General features: G+C 36.3%; 1 protein-coding gene across 4 annotated transcripts in view; it reads right to left on the bottom strand.

Moving 5' to 3' along the window:
• The window catches only part of ATRX (ATRX chromatin remodeler), an 89,186-nt gene that overhangs the window by 20,722 nt on the left and 45,897 nt on the right, over nucleotides 1–22,567 (bottom strand). For all 4 annotated transcript variants that reach the window (XM_074915433.1, XM_074915434.1, XM_074915435.1 and 1 more), the window contains 11 exons: nucleotides 22,095–22,236; nucleotides 20,748–20,857; nucleotides 16,127–16,273; nucleotides 15,743–15,920; nucleotides 10,376–10,513; nucleotides 9,266–9,441; nucleotides 7,193–7,310; nucleotides 3,397–3,527; nucleotides 3,016–3,104; nucleotides 2,672–2,844; nucleotides 169–322 (listed from right to left, as the gene is read on the bottom strand). In XM_074915433.1, coding sequence (XP_074771534.1) covers nucleotides 169–322; nucleotides 2,672–2,844; nucleotides 3,016–3,104; nucleotides 3,397–3,527; nucleotides 7,193–7,310; nucleotides 9,266–9,441; nucleotides 10,376–10,513; nucleotides 15,743–15,920; nucleotides 16,127–16,273; nucleotides 20,748–20,857; nucleotides 22,095–22,236 — 1,556 coding nt within the window. The remainder of the gene's footprint in view (nucleotides 1–168; nucleotides 323–2,671; nucleotides 2,845–3,015; nucleotides 3,105–3,396; nucleotides 3,528–7,192; nucleotides 7,311–9,265; nucleotides 9,442–10,375; nucleotides 10,514–15,742; nucleotides 15,921–16,126; nucleotides 16,274–20,747; nucleotides 20,858–22,094; nucleotides 22,237–22,567) is intronic.

Here is a 22,567-nt window from a genome sequence, read left to right as displayed (position 1 = left end):
AATAAACTGCCTTTCTAGACACAGAGAAAGACTTTACTGGAGTACATGCATGTATGGGAAAACTCACAGTTGCTACAGAAAACCGAGCTACAGCATTATGAAGACTGAAGAACACGTTAGACTAACATATGTGTAAGGTCATTAAAAGTATTTCTAGAACTGACTTACACTTTGTCTCCAAGCTCCTCTGCCATTCGAAGAATTTCAAAGAGAAGCACCATTTTCCCAGAATGTTCCAACACTTCAGCATCTGCATCAGTGACAAAATCTTTGTACCAATCTGGTGCTGGGCTACCAGGATTGGAAGAGGATGTAGCTTTGCCTATAAAAAACAAAGTAAAATGAAAGAATTAAAAGATAAAGGCATGGTCTCCATTTAAATGCAATGAAACATCTGAACTACAGAATTGTTTCCTCATTATTAGGTTTAACTGGTATGAAAAGAGTCTAACAGGCAAAGAAAAAAAGAGTGTTTGCACTATTAGCCATTACCAGATTAGCAGTTTTCAATAGCACAAGTCATGAGTAAATCACAAATCCCCTTTTAGTGTTGCAGGATATGTGGATGAATAGTTCCACCATTTCCACCTTCTACCCAAGAGTATTTATCAACATCTTTGAAAACTCATCTATAAATGTTACAGCCATTAAAAAGAAGCTTTCCATAAATAAAATTATTTTGAATCTCAAAAAAAACATCTAAAATTGTTGGAAAAAGAGAGAGAGTGGTCTTTTAGGTTATCCAGTTCACCTATCAAGATGAATTCTCTGAAGAAAGTTTCCAAATGTTACAACAGTACAGGTGTTTAAGATAAAACCTGTAAACCATCTCCTTTACTTTTGTTAGGCTCAGATTTAGAATATTTTTTTCCTGAGCTAAGTTAGAAGACAACATTAACATGTAAGAAAAAAAACACCTCCCCTACCTTTTATATTAATTAACAATAGAGGAAAAAACCAAACAAATTCTGCCATTTTGCAAAGTTCTTTAAGGAAGTTTGTCTGTTCATCTGCTAAAACACCATTACACTAATGAAACCTGTAAAATACATGGAACAATCCTATTTTTAACATGTTACTGTAAGTTAATTTTGTTAATTTGACTTAACCCCTTAAAAAAATAAAAGTACTAGTACAAATTACAAAATATAGTTTGTCATTGTAAAAATATACCAAAATAACTATGCACCTAGCAAAACAAGTCTGTTGGGATCTGTATCACACACTCAAAAGTGTCAGATGCGGACTGTGCTGACCTTTAACAATACTCCCATTATGTTCATTCTGAATTTAACCAGGAGAAAGCATGTATTCAGCATTATAGTCAGAATCAGAAAGGCAGACAAGAACCATGAATTACCTTGATTTACATTAATTTCTTTTATGATATTTCTATGATCTTCAATTTAACCTCCTTTGCATTAGAGTGATAAAAATTGATTGATTTATAGCACTAACTTTCTTCACATAAAAACTTTGATCTACTGAAATATTTACTTATATGGTAGGAGAAGCGTTCTATCTCATGAACAATTCAAAACATTTACATTTTCAGACTATGCACTGCAAATCAATGACACACCAGTAAGCTTCAGGTGTAAGACAGAACTGATCTTGACAGAACACACATTTGAGCATTCCCTCGTACAAGCTTGTTAAGAATGTATTTTTCAATATTGGAACAAAGAATGAACAAGTTAACCAAATAAGAGACCTAGATGTGCTGTGGGAAATTCCTATACACACCACCTCTCTATATCTATCTCCACCCTTAAACTTTGCAGAAGGGCCTCCAACAGCTGCAATGAGATTGAAAGCCTGCCCGCAAACCTCATCTGGTGCAGCATCAAATGTTTGTATAGAAATTCTGTACCTTCATTAAATTGAATAAGGCTACATGAGAGGTAAACTTTTATTTGATTCAGATACAAAAGCCCATCCTGCCTATAATACAAGCATTTCTTTAATACATTTAATCTTTAAATGTATTTTACACATACACACTCACACTCTTCCCCTTACACGTTTACAATATGGTTGTCATTAGAATGGGAACCCAAAAAAACCCACTCTCACCTTAACTGTCCCCAAAATTCACTTATTCAGAGAAAGTGAGTAGACACACAATAAATTACACAATCAGAAAACTAGCCTATGATCCTGGATACAAGACAAAAGCTAGATTATTAAAGGAAAATCCAAAAGTGAAATGTACAGATATAAGCAGTTTGAATAACATTCTTTAAAGAGGATCTGGTATTCCTGCTGCACTATATCCGCTTGCTCAACATCCATTTCAAATTGCAGGTGCAACAATGAATGACATGCGTATTTCTTAATATTTCCATTAAGCTTTTACTTTAAACAAAAGAGAGATGAAAAGCAGCATAGTTCCTCTGTTAACTTTGTATTGTTTTGTACTTATGACTAAAAAAAGATAAATAACTGTGCAGCTTCCCTGCCACGAGACCCTCAGGTTCTAAACTGATGCCTCTTGTTTTTCCAGGACAAATGTACTGTAAGTAGCAGCAGGAGCTGTAAGCATAGAAGCAGTTCATGAAATAAAGGAATTCCTCAGTTTGCAACAAAGCAGAATTCCTGACAGCCCTCTCAAATTGCCTTTTGCAAAATTAAGTGCTTTGTATTTTATTTACTTGTATATTATACTCACCTTCATCTGATTTTGTAACAGATGGAGGGTTGTTTACAAGTTCTTCTGCATTTCCTTCTCCACCTCCACGAGATCTTGAATTCCAGACTTTAATGACTTCAACATCATTATCGCTGCCACTTCCGCTTGAGCTACAGTCTTTCTTCACTTTTTTCCCCTTGGATTTTTTTTTCCTAGAAAGGTAACATTGTACACCCCATTATTTTTTTTTAAATTATACTGCTAGAGAACATATTCTAACAGGTAATATAAAATTAAAAAAACACATTCACTTGTATAGAAATCACTTAAGTTCTATTAGGGAAATAAATCCAACAAACAACAAGAAATAAAAGCTCATTTACTTTGCATAATCATCAGAACTTAAGCTCATTGAAGTTTCATCGGAATCTGAAGCTATGAACTCATCCAGACTGTCTTCATCAAAATAGCCCTCAAAAGAGAAAAAACAAATTTTATTAAGTACTCTCATCCAGAAGCTTTTATTAAACTTCTAGCAATCCACTTATTTTTCATTTAAACAATGGTAACTTCTACAAAGGTTTGGCCCTGCAAAATGTTTTAAAAATGACAACATACCCAGAAACAAAAATATGACAAAAACAGCAGCAAAATTACCCCACAGCAACAAAGATTTCCATTAATTTGACGAAACTTTACCTAGCATTTGGCAAAGCTTATTTGGAAAGTTCTCAATAGAGAGTATTTTGATATATCTAATTTACCTTATTTTCTTTGCTAATATAGTCCAGCTGCAAACACCAAGGGTGAGTCCAGATTCTGCTCAGCATCTGGAAATCCTGGAATAGTTTAGCTCCAGCTTTGCCTCTTCCACCTTCATTGCCACTACCTACACCTGACAATAAAGTTCAGGTTTTAGAATGAAACCTTGAAGTAAGGTTGCCACATACTGTTTCCCTTTGAACAATCCGTTAGTGCAGTACTGAGTGTTCTTTCCAGATGCACATCATATTGTAACGTGTCTTGTAAAAGAGGTCAAATTACTGAGTCACAGGCATTTTTTTCCTAGTTAAAGTTGTCAAAATTAGATTTTCCCCTTTTTCTTGATAATGAGAAACATGATTAGCATTTTATATAAAAGCACATTTCTCCCCAGTATAGGAATGTATCCAAATCCTCTTAAAAGGACAGTCATGTCTATTTAGGCTTTGCAAAAGCAGCCCAAGGTGGAAAACACAAAATAAAATTTGCATTTAGGTTTCAATCAGTTTGGTTTACTATCTTGAGCTACCTTTATTTAATGACTTGCAATGCTGCAGTACTCTGTTATAATAAAGAATCTAAAAAAAGTCCAGCCTATTTTTTCATTTGCAAAAATTAGTGCAAAGTAGTACATTTAGAGAGTTAAACTTAATTTTTGTAGGCTCAATTTCTCATTAAGCATCACATTAACTTTAGGTTCTTGAAACAGGTTGGTTTTTATATTTTTTATATGCATTATTTAAGGCATGTACTCCTGAAGTAAAATAGTATTTATTGTATCACAAACTATGACAAATGTCTACAGCAAAACAGGTACAAAGCTTATTCAGCACATTTGCTCAATGCACAAGACAATCCTGGTAAGCACCTGCAGAATATAAATATTTTAATGAAGCAAGTTCTTGCTATGCTTTAATGATACTACGGATTCCCATTTGTGCTCCCCTACGACTTTGGGAAATGTGTAAGGACAACAGAAATTCTTAGATTTGACTTCCCCTAAAGCTGTGCTAACATCACAGAGATACAGAGATAGTTGCTGTTAACAAGTTTCAACTTAACAATTCCTACAGACTTAAATTTTCTATATTACAGAAGTGAATGAAAACATGTATCATTTTCATTAAACGAAGGCAAAACTTGGTAAAATTGCATCTAAAAATGCATATTTTAGTTTATGCTTGTTACAGTGCAAACAAAAATGCAATTTTAAAAATTTTCAGATGAGAAGGAGCAATTTTCCTTCTATATCTATCTTCAGTAGCAAGACTCTCTTCTTATTTAATTAAAATCAGAAAGCAAGTCATCTTCTTTTGAAATACAAAAGTAATGCAAAGAATTAATGTGGGCATCAGCAACCAGCATAGAGATTTGCTCTAGAGACTTCAGCCATGGTTAGCTTAAACAGCTTTTTCCTCTCTAAAAGAGGCTGTTTGTCTTTCCTTTCTCTTGTTTCCCCTCTTCTTTCTCATATTGTCTCTCGCACTAGGCTGACCAAACTGGCAGGACACTAACTAAGATGAAGACAGAGAAAGCAGATAATGATTTCCACTAGTTTAAGGGCATTTAAGAAGCCCACAAAGGGCTGGTAAGTCATGAAACAGTACAACCGCTTTTGAAAAAGCAAACTTAGCTAAACTCAAATAACTTTCTTGAGCCCTTAAAGTGTAGGTAGATCAATTACACTACTTGTTAGGAAGTGCATTTTCTTAATGTTAGTTACACATGCAACCTCTTCATAAATTAATGGCTCCAACAACATAGCAAGTTTGAAGCTTACTGTAAGAGGCTTTCGACCAGAGCAAACATTTCCCTTAACAGACACAGGATTAGGTGCTACTTTCTCTTATCTGCTGCCTGTTTTACTAAAAAAAGTATTGAAAGCCATTGTATGTAAAGACTTCTGTGAAGAGTAGAACAACTGTAAACATACAAGCACTAGCTCTTATGCTAATGATCTGTAAAAGATCTACCTGGCCATTTAAAAGCATGGCAGACCAAGCCAGGGTTGGGAGAGTCTGTAACTACAAAACCAGCCTCGCTTCGTATTGGAAATAGGCCAAAGAAAACCTACCAAGCTAGCATAACTGTTGTGATTAAAAAGTCTCTATGAAGAGTTACGAAGATTTAACATAGATCATTTAGATTCATGCCCGTAAATAGATGATGCTTACCATTTTTAAACTACTAGCCTTTAGAAGGGATTTAGCATGATGCAGAAATAAACACAATACAAATAACCTGCTTTTCAGAATATAAAGAAGAGCCAACAAAGAACAGACTGCACTACAGAACTAATTAGGAATCAGCACTACACAAAGATTTGGGCTTGTTTATGTACTGTTTTGAAGTACTACTGATGTAAGAAGGGGGGTGTGGGTGTGGTTTGTTTTGGTTATTTCGTATTTTTTCAAAATAAAAAGGTTTTTACTCCGTTAGAGTAAAATGGCAAAAGAGGTTGTTGGCATTTAACCATCAATTATTACTGGAGGTATCAGCCTAAGTGAAATTACTTTCACTGGTCCTTCAAAACACTTTCCTTCTATAATTTAACCAGAGGCAACAGACAACAGAACTGTGGAAATAAAGTCTAGCTGGCAGTTTATCTAGATCACAAACCGCACTATCCAGAATCTAAAGTCATTAAGACAACACAGCGAATTTCATACTGCTACAAATCATAGCTTGAGATACAATTAATCTTTCTTTAATTAAGCTTGGGAGAGTAACCAGAATAGAAAAATAGTGTGGAGAAAAAAAAAAAAAAATCCATCAGCAACAGATAAGCACAACAGACTCACTGCAAAAAGTAAATACACACTTCAAGCTTTAGACAAAATCCTATCAGCAGTGCCTTAAACATTCCAGACTATGGAATTCAACCCCAATCATTAAGTTAATTATTATAAACAGTATTTTAAAAAAACAGAATTGCTCCAGAACCCAAAAACTGCTGCTGAGGAATCTGGCTGCATGAAGCACAGCAGTACAGAAAACCTTACTAAGAGCTCCTGGAGACTACCACTCTAATAGACTATGTGGTACATATGTGTGTATCATTTACAACTGCTGATATTCCGGTACTTTGATATACTAAAATTACAAGCTGCAGTGGTTTCTCTCTAATATTAGTGAGCAGTACACCAGCCCAAAGTAACATATTTTGGGTTTGAGGTTTTTTTTTCCCTTATACAGGTTTTCCATTAAGCAAATTTACATTTTATTGGGAAGATTAAAATCCCCAGGCCAGACCAATCAAGACCCCACTGAAAGCTGATGAAAATCAGTCATTGTGAAAATCTGACCCATTGGTTTTTAGAACAAAAGAAGGATAGCTCCACAGAAGAGCCAATATTTGACAACAAACAGCTTCAGCTAGCAAAATGGCAAAAGGAAACTGCAAGACTTGGCAGTACGCTTACACCAGCACCTCTCAATTTCGCATTCTCTCCCTCCAGTCTTATAGTTAATATCTTGTTTCCTGGAAAACTGTAAGACATTAAATCAATTACATTTTATGTTTAGAAAAGGAAGAAAAAAAGTGATGAACGGAAACCTGAAGGGGGACTACTGTAAAGAGATGCAAATACTGTTTTCCTTAAAAAATATTTTTATTTGCAACCAAATATTTTGCTATAATGCAAGTTTCAGAGCTAAGGTAAATCTTACAGGAAGCAGAAAAACACATCTCTAGAGCCAATAATACATATAAAAACCCCACAACCTACCAACTATGGCAAAAAGCCCCTTATTAAATGACCATCGATCTTGTTACCTGAGAAAATTATATGCACATACCTGTCAAATGATCCAAGTAGTATTGGTAGAGTTTGCACTGAATAGGTGTCATTCGAACTTCTAGAACATACTCGTATTTTGGTGGGAGGAACTTTGTTAACGCTGTGTAATCTTTCCTCTGTAATTTTACAAACAGTACTTTAGTCACATAAACATGAAACAATTACTGAGAGCTTAAGAACTTCTGGCATCTTGAATGACAAAGCACCATGCAAAATTACAATGATTCAGATGGTTTCCAACCACAAGGGGAAAAAATAGCCCACTAAATGCAATCCAACTACAGGCACTGTCTGCAGAAGCCCATCTTACCTAGTAAATGTGGTTGTCTCGTCAAAAGTATATGACCTGTTAACCCCATGTCCCAGTTCCAAGTCCTAGCAAAGCTGAGTGCAACTTCAGTAGCTGCTCTGGTAGCTACTTTTGTGGGATTTTCAAAAATACTAAAACCTTTTTTTGAAAGGGTGGTTAAGTCAAGCAGCTAATATCAGTGTTTGTATCACAGATGAACTCAATCACACTCAGGTTAACTGTGTTCTGTTTTAGAGTACATAGTTTCTGAATACTTGCTTGGGGCATGCAAAATTTATTTCTGTTTTCATTTTTTTGACTCTTATGCTAGCCTACTCTGTCTACTCCTTCATCCGAATGGTGAACAGTGCACTGATCCTGACTGAGAGACCGTTGCACTTTTAGAAGTTAAGAGACCTTCATCAGAGCTAACCTGCCTGCACTGTGTTGCACAAACTCCTTGGCTGCAGGGTAAGCTCAGCCAGCTCACTGCAGCAGAGGAGCCTGCAGGCAGCTCCCACTCCGTACTGGCAATTATGCCATCTGCACGGCCTTGCTGTGATCTGGAAGCGCAGCAAGGAGCTCTCATGAGAGCATTCTTCAGGAACAGAGTCATTTTCTTCCAAGTAAATTATACAGTAGCTCAAACGACCAAAAGGGAGAGCTGCTCTCTACAGATAGGATCGCACAGTGCGCTGTGCAGAACAGAAAGTCCATCTGGGCTCTGTCCAATGCTGCACAAACACTGGGTGCCCAGCATTTGAAGGCACATAAAATGTACTTGCTACTTATGTTCCTCTTCTTGTTTTTTCTGTTTGTGTTCCTGCACTGCTGTATAGAACTATGTACGCTATCCTTTCACCACTGTTCATAATTTTATGATAGGAGGTCCTTTATCACCCTTACACACTGGCATAAACCTTTTTATTTCTTTCAAGAAGAAAGATGATCTGCTTTGGGGACTATCCCACTATGACTATTTTACCCAGCTCATGCCCACCTCGACTATTTAATCAACCCCCAACAACTGCACAGCCAGGAAGAGGCACTTAGTGCCTACAGAGTGTCACACCTCAATCAGGCTGCAGTGCCTGGTTTTATAAAGCAGAAGAGCAGTAACTACAATACCACAGGAGGTTAACTGAAGAGCAAGGAATCCAGCCCTCATTCTGGAAATCTAGACAGTTTTGGTTTGTTTTTTCATCTAAGGTCTTTAAAATAACAAGTTCATCACCATTCTGGACCTGATTAATCTTCATTCTCTCTTCTTCATTGTTCTGATTCTCACCAATCAGAAAAAATAGGAATTTACGACCAACTGACAAATCATGGATCATCAACTTTCTGTGCATTTTTTTAAGTTAGTTGAGTTTTTAACTGTGTATTCTTTAAATGTGTATATGGGAATTAAAAGAGTATTTCAAAGCAACTGATGTCCTACTCTACCATATAATTTTCTAGTCTCCTTGCAGAAAAACAGCTGTATTCTCTAATATACATACATACATATATATATAAAATCTCCTGCTTAGGATACACTGATATTTGGATAAAAATCTATTAAATTAATTTATTGTGACTAGAAAAACTTTCTAGTCACAATAAATAATGCAGAGATCTAGTAATTGGTGAAAATAGGCTGAAAGTAATAGCTGGATTCAATGGAGCTCTCAAATAGCAAGTTTACAGGCCTTTGAGTGCTTTTATCAGAACAAGGTGAAATAACTCCTCCCCCTCCCTGCAGCTAATTCAAGTAATTAATTATAGTAAAACTGTTCTTACCTGAACACATCCAGCTAACATCTCATAGAGAATATGTGCACGCTTCTTCATTACTCTGACATCCACTAGAGTAGAGTCTGCACACTGACCGTTCTGAATCGGATTTATAAACCGATTTCGGAATTCTTTAATTGAACCGAGCAAATTCTCCTTAATAAAGTTAACCATGCAATGATCTAGGACAAAAAGATCAGACTCGAGTTGTTCCAAATGCAAAGTACAGTACTGGGATTAATTCTAACAGAAAATAATTGTGTCATATCTAAAACTAAGAACTTTCTGTTGAGCAAAAAAACAGGACAAACAACCCCATTTTCCAGAAAGGGCATCTTAAATTGACACATACTTTTGGCACAGAGTAAACTTCTAAATTTGTCAGATTGAAAACTCCCTCTTCATGTGTGTTACATGAAGTTTGAAAGCTGCTGTACACCAAAGCAATCATGCAACAACACCACATCTGCACAGATTTTTACAAAGATTCAAAGGCATATTAATCGATAGGAAAAAACATTACAGGATACTAACAAAGGGGAGCAAATGTTACATGCTAATTTAGAATGAAACTCCCAAGACAGTAACACAAATCACTGTTTAGTAAATTCACTAAGAACACTACTCTACAGTGGTTTAAAACAATTTAAATTGATGCTGCTGCAAGACCTGGTCCACCCATCTTCCCTGTGAACATTCTTTCCCTTCCCCTTTTGACATGCTGAGACTCATCTGATCCTTGGCTTAGACAGATCAAGGAACTAAACTGTCAGAAAGCTATTCCCTTCTGCACTGTTAATTTTCTGATACTCCTCATACAGGCTTCCTGAGGTATCACACGTATGTAAGGCCACACCAAGGGAAAGGATGGACAAGAGGCCAGATTCTCAACAGTTTCATTTTAATTTGGCTTAAACCATCATGGAGCCACATCTTGAAGCAATGATTTAAAATGTAAAATGCAAAACCAGATTGTTAGGGGCTTTTTAGATATAGAAACCTAGCGAACAGCTTCACTGTATCAAATTCTTTTCTTCTAATCCAACTAAATCTATGTATTGCTGAAAGGCAAAAGTATATTCAAGGAAACAACACTTCTTAAACCAGAGTACTCACATTCTATAAGATTATTTTGAAGTGGTGTTCCGGTAAGAATTATTCTTCTCCTAGATCGAATAGAATTCATTGCCTTAGAAACAGCAGATGCTTCATTTTTTAGTATGTGCCCTTCATCACAAACAACAAAGTCGGGGCCTAGAAAGAAATAACATTAGACTCTTCCATATTTTATAACCAGAAAGAAGCTGACAGCCTAAAGAATTCAAAATTTTTTCTACTAATGTTATTAAGGTTCCTTTTAACGTGTGTGTGTGGTTTGGGGCTTTTTTTTTTAAGCACTGTTAAGGTTCTCAGCCTGTGCACAAGCACGCACAATAGCCATTCTGGTAAGCTACAGGCTGTCGCATGTGAAGTCTTCATGGGAAGGATTAAATACAGCTTTGCAATATATTCCTACAAAAATTATCTATCCATACAGCTAGTGTGTACATATCTCCATTTCCATCCACCCTGTCAGAATTTCATAAAACTGTTCCTTTAATCCGGCTTAGGCTGCCATCTACTGGTACTTGGTCATTTCTAAAGAAAAATCAGGTAATCAGTAATTTTTCATCAAGGCAACAGGTCAGTATCAATAGGGATAAACAGGGCAAAAGTCCTATCTAAGATAAGATACAATCAAATTGCTACCTTGTAGCTGCAAGTCACCACAGAAATGTCCTCAGCTTTCTTCCCGAAGATAAAATCAAGGGTTCTAGACAGCTATTTCAGGTGAGTTGCACAAAGAATGTCAGAACCACACCGTAATACATTTCCACGCCAGGGAAAGCAACTCTAATAGAATTAAACATCACAATTTAGGGTTTCCTTGAAAGGAGAAGTAAAATATATTCTAGGATCTAACTAGTAATTAAGAGTGAATGTTTTACCAGATCTAAACCTGACCTCAATTCCAGTACTATCAATGAAGTCAGCTGAAGTCAAGTTTATGCACCTATGAAAAATGCTATATACAAAAGCCATCAGCTGGGTTCATCTATTCAGCTATAAAAAGGCTGATATTTAAGGTGGCAAAGGAGTATTTACCAGCATGGACAATCAAATCTTTTATCATTTAATAAGAACAGTTTTCCTCAGGCTGACTTTAAACTGCCTTGTAAAGAAGAAAATCTTTACGACAGCGATCAACAAAAACAGAGAATCAATTGCACTTTTGACAACTTGAACAATTTAGTGCCAGTCATCTTAATCATGCCACTAAGTGTCAAAAAGAGACCTGAATCTGCTAACAGAAAAGGAATCAAGAATTTTTTTTTTTCCAAGCAGAAAAATGTCCTTTTAACGAAGTCTAGAAGACAATTATGAAAACCCACATATGAATTCCAAACACACTTAAGACTTGTCCAAGCCTACTTATTTCTGAATTTTTACACCTGCCACAGAAACATTTCCCCATATTATTTCATGACTTTTGTACCTTCCCCAGTTTTGACAGCATGCAAAACAGAGTTGCCACACACAAAGCCTTCCTTTAATTTTAAGTAAACATCTCTTAATAGTGGCAAATCCTTTCTCTAGCCCTCATTCCAGTATTTCCTGAAGAGTAAGGATCTTGCAAGCAAGCTCTTCATGCAGCGTACAGTACTACCAAGATGGTCTGGAATCTGTTTTCTAGAACTGAAGCATTTGCAAGGATTTGCAACATCTCCCCACCAGATGTGACAGCTTGCACATTAATATATCATTCTCAGAAATAGATTTGATCTAGTACGTTATGTTTACAATCAGAATCAAAGTACATTAGAGAAGGATAATGAAGTCTTAATGATAGATAGCAATCAAAATTGTGCAAATACCCCACAGATCTGTGTCAGTAAGGACTGTGATTCATTAACATGAAGTGGTTAGTTAAAAAAAAAAAAAAAAAAAAACCTAAAAAAATTGTTGTTTAGAGTAAGTGAATGATAGTAAAAACATGAAAAAACTATCTTAGTAAAATTATTTGTGGTTTGGCAGGCACGTAGCATTGATATATTGAACTAACATCTTGGCTACAATTCAGTGGCAATGATTTTCATAAATTTGTGGGTTTTCTCCTTATTCTTAGAAAACATTAATGCAATTCATTATGAACAGAACATTTCTCAAAGTACTATAAAGGAATGCAAAACTTAAAGGGACCTCAAGGGATCACTTAGTCCATTTTCTTCACCTGAGACAAGAGTTATGAGAAAGGGACATGCCCTCCCTGACAGAAGTAGGAAACTCCATGACCTCTTCTCTTTTGCTAAAACGCTGTACGATAATACCCAATTGAAATGATATCTGCTGCAAATGAGAATAAATTCGGCCCTTTCCTTTCTTCAACTGATGTAAAAAAAGAACTGGTAACAGTCCTTTCAGTAACCAGCTCTTATATGGTGGAAAATTTTACAGTTTGGTTGTCTTTTTTTCTAGGCTAAAAAGCCTTGCTCCTTCAATCTTTCCTCAAAGATCATCATCTTCACTTTCTTATCCTTCTTGCTGTACTTGCACATGTTAATATATTGATACACATAAAGCACATTCAGCGAATAGATACAGATATACACACAGTTCTCCTTTTCCTCTGAAGTCTACAAGAACTTCAGTCTGTTTTATACAACTGCCAATTAAAGAGTAGTTTCCAAGTTAAACAGTAATGGAATTTTTATTAGTAGCAACAAGTAAAAAATATAAAGTTATTGAAATGCTGCAAGCAAAGCACAACAGCTATCAATAAACCAAACAGCATTTCATCAGTTGCACAAAGCATTATGGGAAACCATTTGTTGCTCTGCATGCATATATAATCCTGCTATTATTTCACATAGCAGAGCTAGTTAATTAATGAAATCACTTCTCCACCCATAAACTTTGGCTAAACCTTCCCTCTCTGGTCCCCTCTTCTGTAGTATACAGTGCAATACAAGCTTCAACAACAGAATATGTCTACCCTAGCAGTATTCATTTTAACCAGACATATATCATTAAATTATCGCTCAAATACCAAATTTGCAACTTTTTAAATTAAAAATGTTCCCAGAGGTGAAGGTTTTCCTATTTACAGTCACAGCAGTAAGCCAGCACACAGCTTCATAAAAATCTTTTACTGGCAGCCTGCTATATTGCCAATGCTGTAATTCACGAAGATAGCAAGAAACAAATAATGGTCATTGCAAGATACTTCTCATCAATTTAGCCAATGCAAATGTCTCCAGAATCTAATGGATAACAACAGATGAGCACTTCTGTCTTTTTGCAATTAGTTAAAATAGAGAAAGATCTGAAGCAACATAAAAATAATCTTGGAGTTATTTCAAGGTTAGTTTTCATAACAGTCTGATTCCATCCTACCAACCAACTAGTCCAAGAAGAGAATAAAACAGGGTGTTCCATATTCATATGAAATTATTCAAAACCTACAAGGCTCAATGTGCTGCAGTTTTGGAACTTGATTACATCTACACAAGTCAATAACCCAATCACAAACACTGCTCTATCATGTTGCCCTAAGCTTTCTAAAGACACCTGGAAGCAGAACAGAATGACACCTATAAGTAGAATGTAAAAACCAAGAGATTCACAAGAGATGAGACAGAGGCAGTTACAGAAGTCATTGTCTCCTCCATAAAATTGTATGCCCAACATGCCAACTCACTCCACCGTCCAGTATTTCTAAAGTTACATAAATACAAATCCATGAAGGAAGGGACGACATGACTATAAAGACACATGGTGACAACCCCTATGTTTAGCCTCCTTTACACCTTCCACAATGAAAAAAAACCACAAAAACCAATCACTGTAAGAATGTATAACACTATTTCATCACTGCACCAGAACATGAGCCACTGAACACAAAGCTACTGACCTGCCAGGCTACTGTCGCCTCACCACTACTTCAAGACAGTAGTTCACACCTTTTCTTCTCTAGCTTTCCAGACAGTCTCAACAAATTCAGTATCCTGAGCAAGTCAGATAGAGTAAGACTGTCAGCAGAGGGTTTCCCCCCCGCCTTTTTGTTTTGTTCTTGCTAACTACAGCATTAATAGGAGGAGTCAGAAAACCCACTGACAAGTGTATTTTCTTCATTGCTTAAATAACGTGTGTGGATTCAACACAGTCACAAATATAGTTCGTCATCTACTATACTGGAGCTCCCCTGACTGCACAGCAATTATGTGATTTATTGAGTCAAACTGTCAGAAAATTAATTAATGTTTTAGCTGCTCAAGCAGGCTTTCTGAAGAGTTGGAGATGTCAATTCCAGTTGGCCAATGCCAATAATCACAAAGCTATTTTTGCCATTAGAAGAATCCTTTGTCTGTTAGAACAAAATTTACAGCCCTACTATTATTTGAAACTTCACAAAATCAAGCTCACCAAGTCCAGTTATAAACCAGACTAATGCTATATTTCATCAATGAGAAAGAAAAAAAAATAGAAAAAAGAAAAAGTAGACAAGAAAAAACAGACAAAAGAAAATCAACCACACACTGTCAAGAAACCTAAAGTCCAGCCAGATAATTAAAAACCAAGAAAATCTACCTCCAGATTCAAAGAAACCATTTACCCTACCTACCATATCAGCATTATCAATTTAAAGATAAATATCAAAGTTACGGCAAAGGTGCCTCTTATAAACAGTTTTTAAGATATACTGCATGCTGCATAACCATAAGTTGTTTTCAGGTATCAGTTTCCAGTTCAGAATTGATTTATTCAGAATTGAAATATTGCAATTTTGGTGAAACTTGCTAATTCTAAAATTTTTAGGGTTTTTTGGTAACCACCTGATAGATTGGTTATATCAACTTGGAGTGTTTTCAAGTGCTTACATAAACTTGCTTGGTTCAGTTGAGCTTAAACCAGACATCTGTTTCTTAGACTGAAAAAAAGAATTAAGTGCTCTATCTGCAATCAGTTCATTAGCACATAAATTAATACTTGTTTGTTCACACTTTTAAGGTACATTCTCAACTATTTTTCATGTGTAGTTGCTCCATTAAAGTAGATTTCTATCAAGGATGAAGCAGCTTGTGGTTGTAACAAATTAGCAGATTAAACTAACTTTAGGTTCCCAACAGTCACTTTGAATTACCTTGCAAAAAAGTTACCTATTAGGAAAAGTTTCCAGTATATATTCCTGTGGTCATTTCTATATTTGATCTAATTAGAAAAGGCTGTTACAGAAGACTACTTACAAAAGCAGACAGCAGTTGCTGAACAACCATTTCTGTAACTCAGCAAAAAACAACAAAGAAAATCTGATAAATCTTAGTAACATTATTGTTTAAAATTATTTGCCCAACAGGTTTCCATCTGCAAGATTACTTAGCTCATATATGTAAACCAGGAAGTACAATATATACATAATGCATGCTTGTATTAATTTTCACTTACCTGGATCAACTAAAGCTTTATTAAATATCTCTTTAAGTTTTCTACTCTTCACATTCCTGCCTTGTGCAAGATTACGATACATCTCATAGCCTATTATCATCACACCTCCTTCATCTTGCCAACGCTGGAGCATATAGCTTCTCTCTTGAGGGCGTTTCACAGTTGCTAGTTCACAGACCTTTCGAAGGGGGAAAAAAATATGCTTGAATTTCTCTTAAAATACCAAAGTACAGCTGTAACTTTTAAATACCTAAGGCTTATTAATGCAAGTAGATTTTTCACATACTTAAAGTGCACTCAGCCTATATTTTGAGTGGTGGAGCTTCCCAATTATGTAAACCGTTCAGTTATTTCATTTTTAAGAACTCTCTTTAAGCCTTATACCTCTAGTTTTTCATCATCTTCTAAACCTTCTTGCCATTTTTCAAACTCATTCAACCAGTTCAAGGCAGTGTTCAGTGGACACACTACCAGAGCTGTCCGAAAATCCAGCTTGTCACACAGCAAGACTGTGTGAAGAAAACTTACTACCTGCAAGATGAAAAAACAGACAAAATACCAAATTAAACACTAAGTATTAAGCAGTAGGAAAGAAACACACAAAATATACATATAGAACTTACCAACAGTCTTGTTTAAAAATTCTTTTCCTGTTTGTTAAACAACTCACTGCTTAAAATTTAATACACATGTATTTTGAAGTCATACACTTATTACTGTTATACAGCTAGGTACATCCTTCACATACCAAGACACACACAGTTTTGAATTGCGCCAGATAGCTGAATGATTTCATAACTAAGGAACCCTCCCTTCACATTTCACCAATCATTTTCATAAATTAAACATTTCTATTAGGTCATTTTTAAGCTTTCTCCCAATACTTGCCCCAAACATTAAGTAAGTTCACCTCTTTGGACTTCATAAATCTATCAAGTTTCTTGAAAGTGAACTTCATTTTTATATCAATGTTTTCCAGATTTTTTTCAACATATTGGCAAATTCTCTCCAAAGAGCTCTGAAGCAGAGGTTATTGAAATGCTTTCCAAGTATCCACCCTGTAGCCAGACTGGCTATATATTGCAGATGGTAACACCTCCTTGAGGCCTGGGAAAAAACTTAAAATCTTTCGATGTCACTCAGTGTTTCTGCCAGGCTGCCTGTTTTTCAGCAGTAGCAAAGACAGGATTAAAGTAACCTGCAAATACCTGGGAGCAGAAGAGTCAGTGATCCCGTGTCAGCTTCAGCATTCACACCAGATTTTTAATGGTGAAGGCTACACTCTAATCCATGGAACTGTACAGCCTCTGGAAAGTTATTTCCAGATCAAACCTTGGTGGCTGGCAACTCTGATTTAATACACTGTTCAAATTAATTTCAAACTGCATGACTATACTTGGAACACTGGGAAACAAACTGCTTTTAGATGGTGCAATACGAAAGGAATTACTAGTGGTTTTGTGATCAAGACGAAATCCTCTCATGTTCAGATTCAAAACCTACCCATAAAGACTAAACCCAAAAGTCCTATGTCCTGGACAGCCAACAAGTCCCCAGTTGCCTTATTTCCCTGATCCTTTACTGACATTCTTTGCAGTTTGCAGAGTCTTCTAAAACTTAACACCAATTTAGCTCTTTTAAGAGCTAAAAACAAATGGCATTATAGAGTACAGTAGAAGAACTGGCAAATAACCACTTAAGGAAAAAAACAACTACCTAAACTAAAAATACTGGCCATAAAAATATGTGAAACATATTTGTGGCTTTTGTTGATTATCAAGAAGTTATGGCCAAAATAATTTTCATGAACACACCTGCTGTGAAATATTTCATCAACCTATATAGCATATAAGGTGTAAGTGTACCAAGTCACTCAGACTGCACTGCTACACTGAAGCACAACAGTTCTACAAAAGATTGCAAATCTCATTGAAATTAACTCCTGAAGAGCCGTAACACCTAAGCTAGAATCAAGCATGTAAAAATATATTCAAGTATGTATGGAAGTCCTCTTCAATAGGATTATAGATTGTCAAAATATTGTCTGTCACCCCAACGTCCATAAACAAAGCAAGCACTGCAAACATTGCAGCTGGAGTTCTTAAAAACATGCTGTCTACATGCTGGGCACCACCAACAGCCAAGACTGCAGCTTGTTTTACCTAAACAGTACGTACAGTGGATGACTGTAGTCCCTCTGATCATCTACAGCTCTATGTTACTCAAAAAAATCCTGCAACCCCACGAAAAACCCCAAAATCAGAAAACCACAAAAACCAAGCTTCCTTTGATTCCCCTGAGCTTGATCTTTGCAGAGGAATCTAGGGGATCTAAAGAATCTGAAGATGTTACGCTAGCTTATGCACTCCATGACTATACCCTGCAATTTGCAGGTCAAGAAGGAAGATTCTCAGGATCAGAAAGTTCTAAATAAAATTTGTCTGAATTCGGTCAGAGGAGAGCAGGATTAGGTATTTCTCATTTAACTTCACTTTTTGATTAATTTTGGATAGCAATGGTTTAGAGGGAAGACATAATAATAAGGAAGACATCTGATGATAAGGTGTAACTAATGCTAGCAAAGAACATGACACCTCCTGCTAGATTCTGTCTGAAGAATTTCTCTTGAAGCACATTTCAAGTCTGCTATCTAGCAGCAACCAGGTGTGATGGCCACACCAAACACCAACTAGCAAGGCAGATGTGAGCCCTACAGAGAGTAAAATATACTGAGACGCCTCATTCCAAACACACAGTTGTCTAACTGCTTTTCAACAGGACCTTACAGCATTTTGTTTGCTGAAAGCTGTAAAACTGGCTGTTGTCACTTGCAGACTATGAATCTAGCTACAGCACAACAATGTTGAGACATCTTTCATACAGCTTGGAATTCAGCATGATGATATACTGACCTCTCTACGAATGAACACATCTTGAGCCTTCAGGTCAGGTGATAGGGCTTCCCAATCCAATGGGAAAGCTTCTATCACAACTGACCAAGATGGAAGAGGATGCTGAAATGGCATTTCCTCACAGACGCTTTGAGGATCCCATCCTCACTGTAGGAAGAAAATAACCTCTTTGAGAACCATCATCACCATGCTAAAGATACTGCACTCCATGGAATGAGTAAAGCGCATCCATATTCGGAGCATGTGAAGAAGAATTCAGAATGAAGTGTTGCACGAGTGCTGGCTTCTAATGTGATCTAGACTTGACAGTCACAAACTAGGTAGTTCTCTTGTCAAGTGACTGTATAGCTAAGAACCAATTCTGGCACAGGAAGGCCCTGACTGATGATGAATTGAAATCAGTTGTGATCAATTCCAAAGTCTGCAGAAGCTGCAAGTTAGACTTCTAATGATTCACCTTGAGCCAGAGATCGAAAAGGTTCACAGTAATCCATTTCACTGGCCAATCATCCTGACAAAGATGTAGGAATATCTGCTTCCTCCAGAAATGAGGAAACAAAGCACCAATGAAGGCCAACGATAAGAAGACCAAAGTGGCCCTGTTTTTCTGAGGGCCCTTTCCTAGCACAGATAAGGTTGCTACCCAAATTTCTTCTTGGAGTTCTCAGAAATTTCCCTTTCTCTTTCCCAGAACCAGAGGGAAAGGTTCTTCTGCCAACTGACTTCTGCTAAAGGATTCTTGGGAACTGACCAGGCAGCAAAGCAGCAAGACAGGCAACTCACCCCAGGTCTTTGTTCATACTATTTGTGGTGACGCTACATCTGTCTAAATGCAAACCCAAACTTTACGAAGACAGAAAACTGGAAACAAGTAAACACGGAAAGGAATGCAACACTCCTGACTCCCCTGAAAAGGTACTAGCATTAATACTGAGATGCAAGGAATTCAAGAAAACCTGTTTTGATCTTTTACCTCTTTTGAAGGTCAAGGGCATAAGCCTTTCCCGAGGCCCAAGAAAAAGAACTATGAGTATTGTTTCACAGCAACTGCTTGACTGATCAGTTTCAGAAGAAACATTTCATGATGGGGATTGAGTTTTGGATTTTAAAGACTAATAGCAATGGGAAGTTGTTCACTATGCAAATTTTAACATGGAAAAAGAGCCACTTGTATCAGACCAAGAAATATGGAAATCTTTTTTTAAGAAATGCTACAATGTTCTGTTTTTAAAGATTTTCACAAAACAGTCTTCAGCAGTGTAAAAGAGAAGGAACATGCGCTGAAGCAACAATGAAGGCTTGAACCTGAAGATCGCAGGAAGCAAAGAATTGTAAAGCCAAAGAAAAGAAAGAAATAAGTGAAAAAGGGGTTGAAAGTATGCTTGGTTGATAGTTAACTGCCAAGGCAATGAAAGTTTCTGGTCTTAACTGTCTGTGATGAACAACACAAAAATATGAGTGTATATATGGAGAATTACTGAAATAGAAAACAAATGCCCCCTGTCCCTCAACCCAGAAGAGTCTAAATTGTAGCAAAACATTGTTTATACTAAAACACAAAGCATCTGACTTTAGACACTAAAAGTCTGGCATAAAAAAAATATCAAAACCCTGATAAACGTCTACTTTATCAGGACAACAAACAAACTGCTTATTTTCCTCAGTGGTTTTTCAGTTTAAAGAGCAACACATGAATGAGGAAGACAGTAAAAAACAAAACCTGCTTAAGATTATTAAACTGTCTTGGAAACATCAGTTCCTGAAGCCTCTCTCCTGCTAGCTGTATTTTCTTGTCCTGAGTTGCAAGGGAGGTACACATCACTTACAATTAAGTATGACTTCTTCACAGGAATATCAATGATTACCTCATTTATTTTTAGATATTTTAAAAGCAGAGAAAGCACAAGCATGTATAAGAACTTTCACAGCTGTATACTCTTTACAAACTGTTTCCTCCAGCAACCCTCATCGAGTCAGTGCCTAGGACACAGGAAGTTTTACTATGTTCTGAAAGTCATTAAAATTGTCTTTTGCTGGATCAGCTTTTAATAGCAAGCTACAGACCAGAGAACTAGACGGCTTTTGTTTCTTACCTGCAACGTTTTCCCCAGACCCATACAGTGAGCAAGAATGCATCCAGAACCAGGAGATGTCTTTGTTTTTTTTACAGATTCACAACAGCAATCCCACATGAACTGAACACCTGAAGAAAATTATTGAAAATTTTCTTATTAAACATTCATTTTATTTAATTTCACCCAGTAAGAGATAGGTGTGATCACTGTACAATCATGATAACTCTTAGAAAAACAATGCTCAGGATAATTATTGATTCATTTCTGTCCAATGGGTTGTACATGGGATGATCTTTGTCTTGAACTTAATTATATTCACAGTTTTCACTGAACATCATGTGGTATCTGGCTTAGAAAGTATTACTGGGCAGACTGCAGATGACTGGGATCTTGGGGACAGGGAGAAAAGAGGAGACAGAACTAAAAGTGGCAAGGACTTCACATAAAGAGTAAAATTATGTTGGTAAATTAGCAAAATTATCTGAAACCAGCTAGAAGAAATTCTGCCAATACAGATCAGATGTGAAATTCTAGGCTTAAAGAGGTAAAAAAAAAATCAAGTTAAGAACCAAGACAGCTGAAAAAGGAAAGGAAATATATGATACATAAAAAAATGCATTAACACAAGGGTCTACAGGGTGATTTTTTTTTTGTTCTTTGTAATGTATTTATTGGGGAGTTGTATTCTGCTATGCTACACTCAGCACAGATGAGGCTTCAGCTTGATTCGGTGTCTGGTTCAGGGCACCTCCCTTTAAGAGTGGAAGCAAGACCAAAAATTTCTTACTAAAATGGAACTGTTGTAGATTATTAGCTTTGAGGAAAACTTAAAATAACAGAATGAATTGTGAAGAAAATAATGATTGGTTACTCTCCTTTTCTCCTTCACTAGAAAGAGAATATGGAAAGAAGTTGGCTTGATTTGCAGTCATGTCAGCTATCAGAAAAAAATATTTCTGTTGAGAAAGCCAAGAAAATACTGCAAGATTTTTCAATCTTCACTGAGAACTGTAAAAGTGAACATCCTAATTCCTCAATAGAATAGGTAAACATATACTTGATTCTGCATCAGTGTGGAGAATTAGATGACGCTGAGGACCCTTCCAACTTTACATTTCTAAGTTTCTTCACTTGTAGAAAAAACATGTGTGTGTGTGTATATATATATACATATATACACACATACACACACGTATTGCTGATTTCACTTACTTTTGATTAGATGTTCCAAAAATAAAGCATTAAACCTGACATTCTGGCATTTGCCTGCCAAGGAGTTTTTCTTCTGATTCTAACTCAGGTTGCAGAAGGTGCTGTGACAGTGGAGGGGGGTGGGGGTGAAAATTAAAACCTCTCTTTCCTTACCATCTACTTGGTGTGGTTTCAGTCTGGTAACTATATTCCTGTGAACCTGCACTAATGGCTCTTTTGTTTCTTCATCTTCATCTAAAACCAGCTTAGTTGTAATAGGACATTTCAGAGGTGAAGCATCTTCTATCTCTATCACCTATAAGCAGAAACAGGGCATCACAGGAATACTTCACACATGAATAATACCAAGCATTTGACAGAGACTAGCTTTAGCAAAATAGGAAGTAAGAATTTATTTAGTAAAGAGAAACCTTTAATTCTTCATTATGAATCACAACCTACTTTGGGAGAGTGCTTTTCCCCACAGAAAGTAAAACAGTAGGCGATTGAAACAGCTTTCAGTAGAACTTGAAACAGATCTCGTTAGTCTTAAATAAAACCTACCACTGTTAACCTGCACGAAACTACAAATAAAACTTGTGGCTTAAAAAGCTGAATATAAGTACTTTCAAAATTACTTATCAAAT

This window comes from Athene noctua, chromosome 11 (genome assembly GCF_965140245.1).
Source record: "Athene noctua chromosome 11, bAthNoc1.hap1.1, whole genome shotgun sequence".
Lineage (NCBI taxonomy): Eukaryota > Metazoa > Chordata > Aves > Strigiformes > Strigidae > Athene > Athene noctua.
This window is presented reverse-complemented; position numbering and strand designations above follow the sequence as displayed.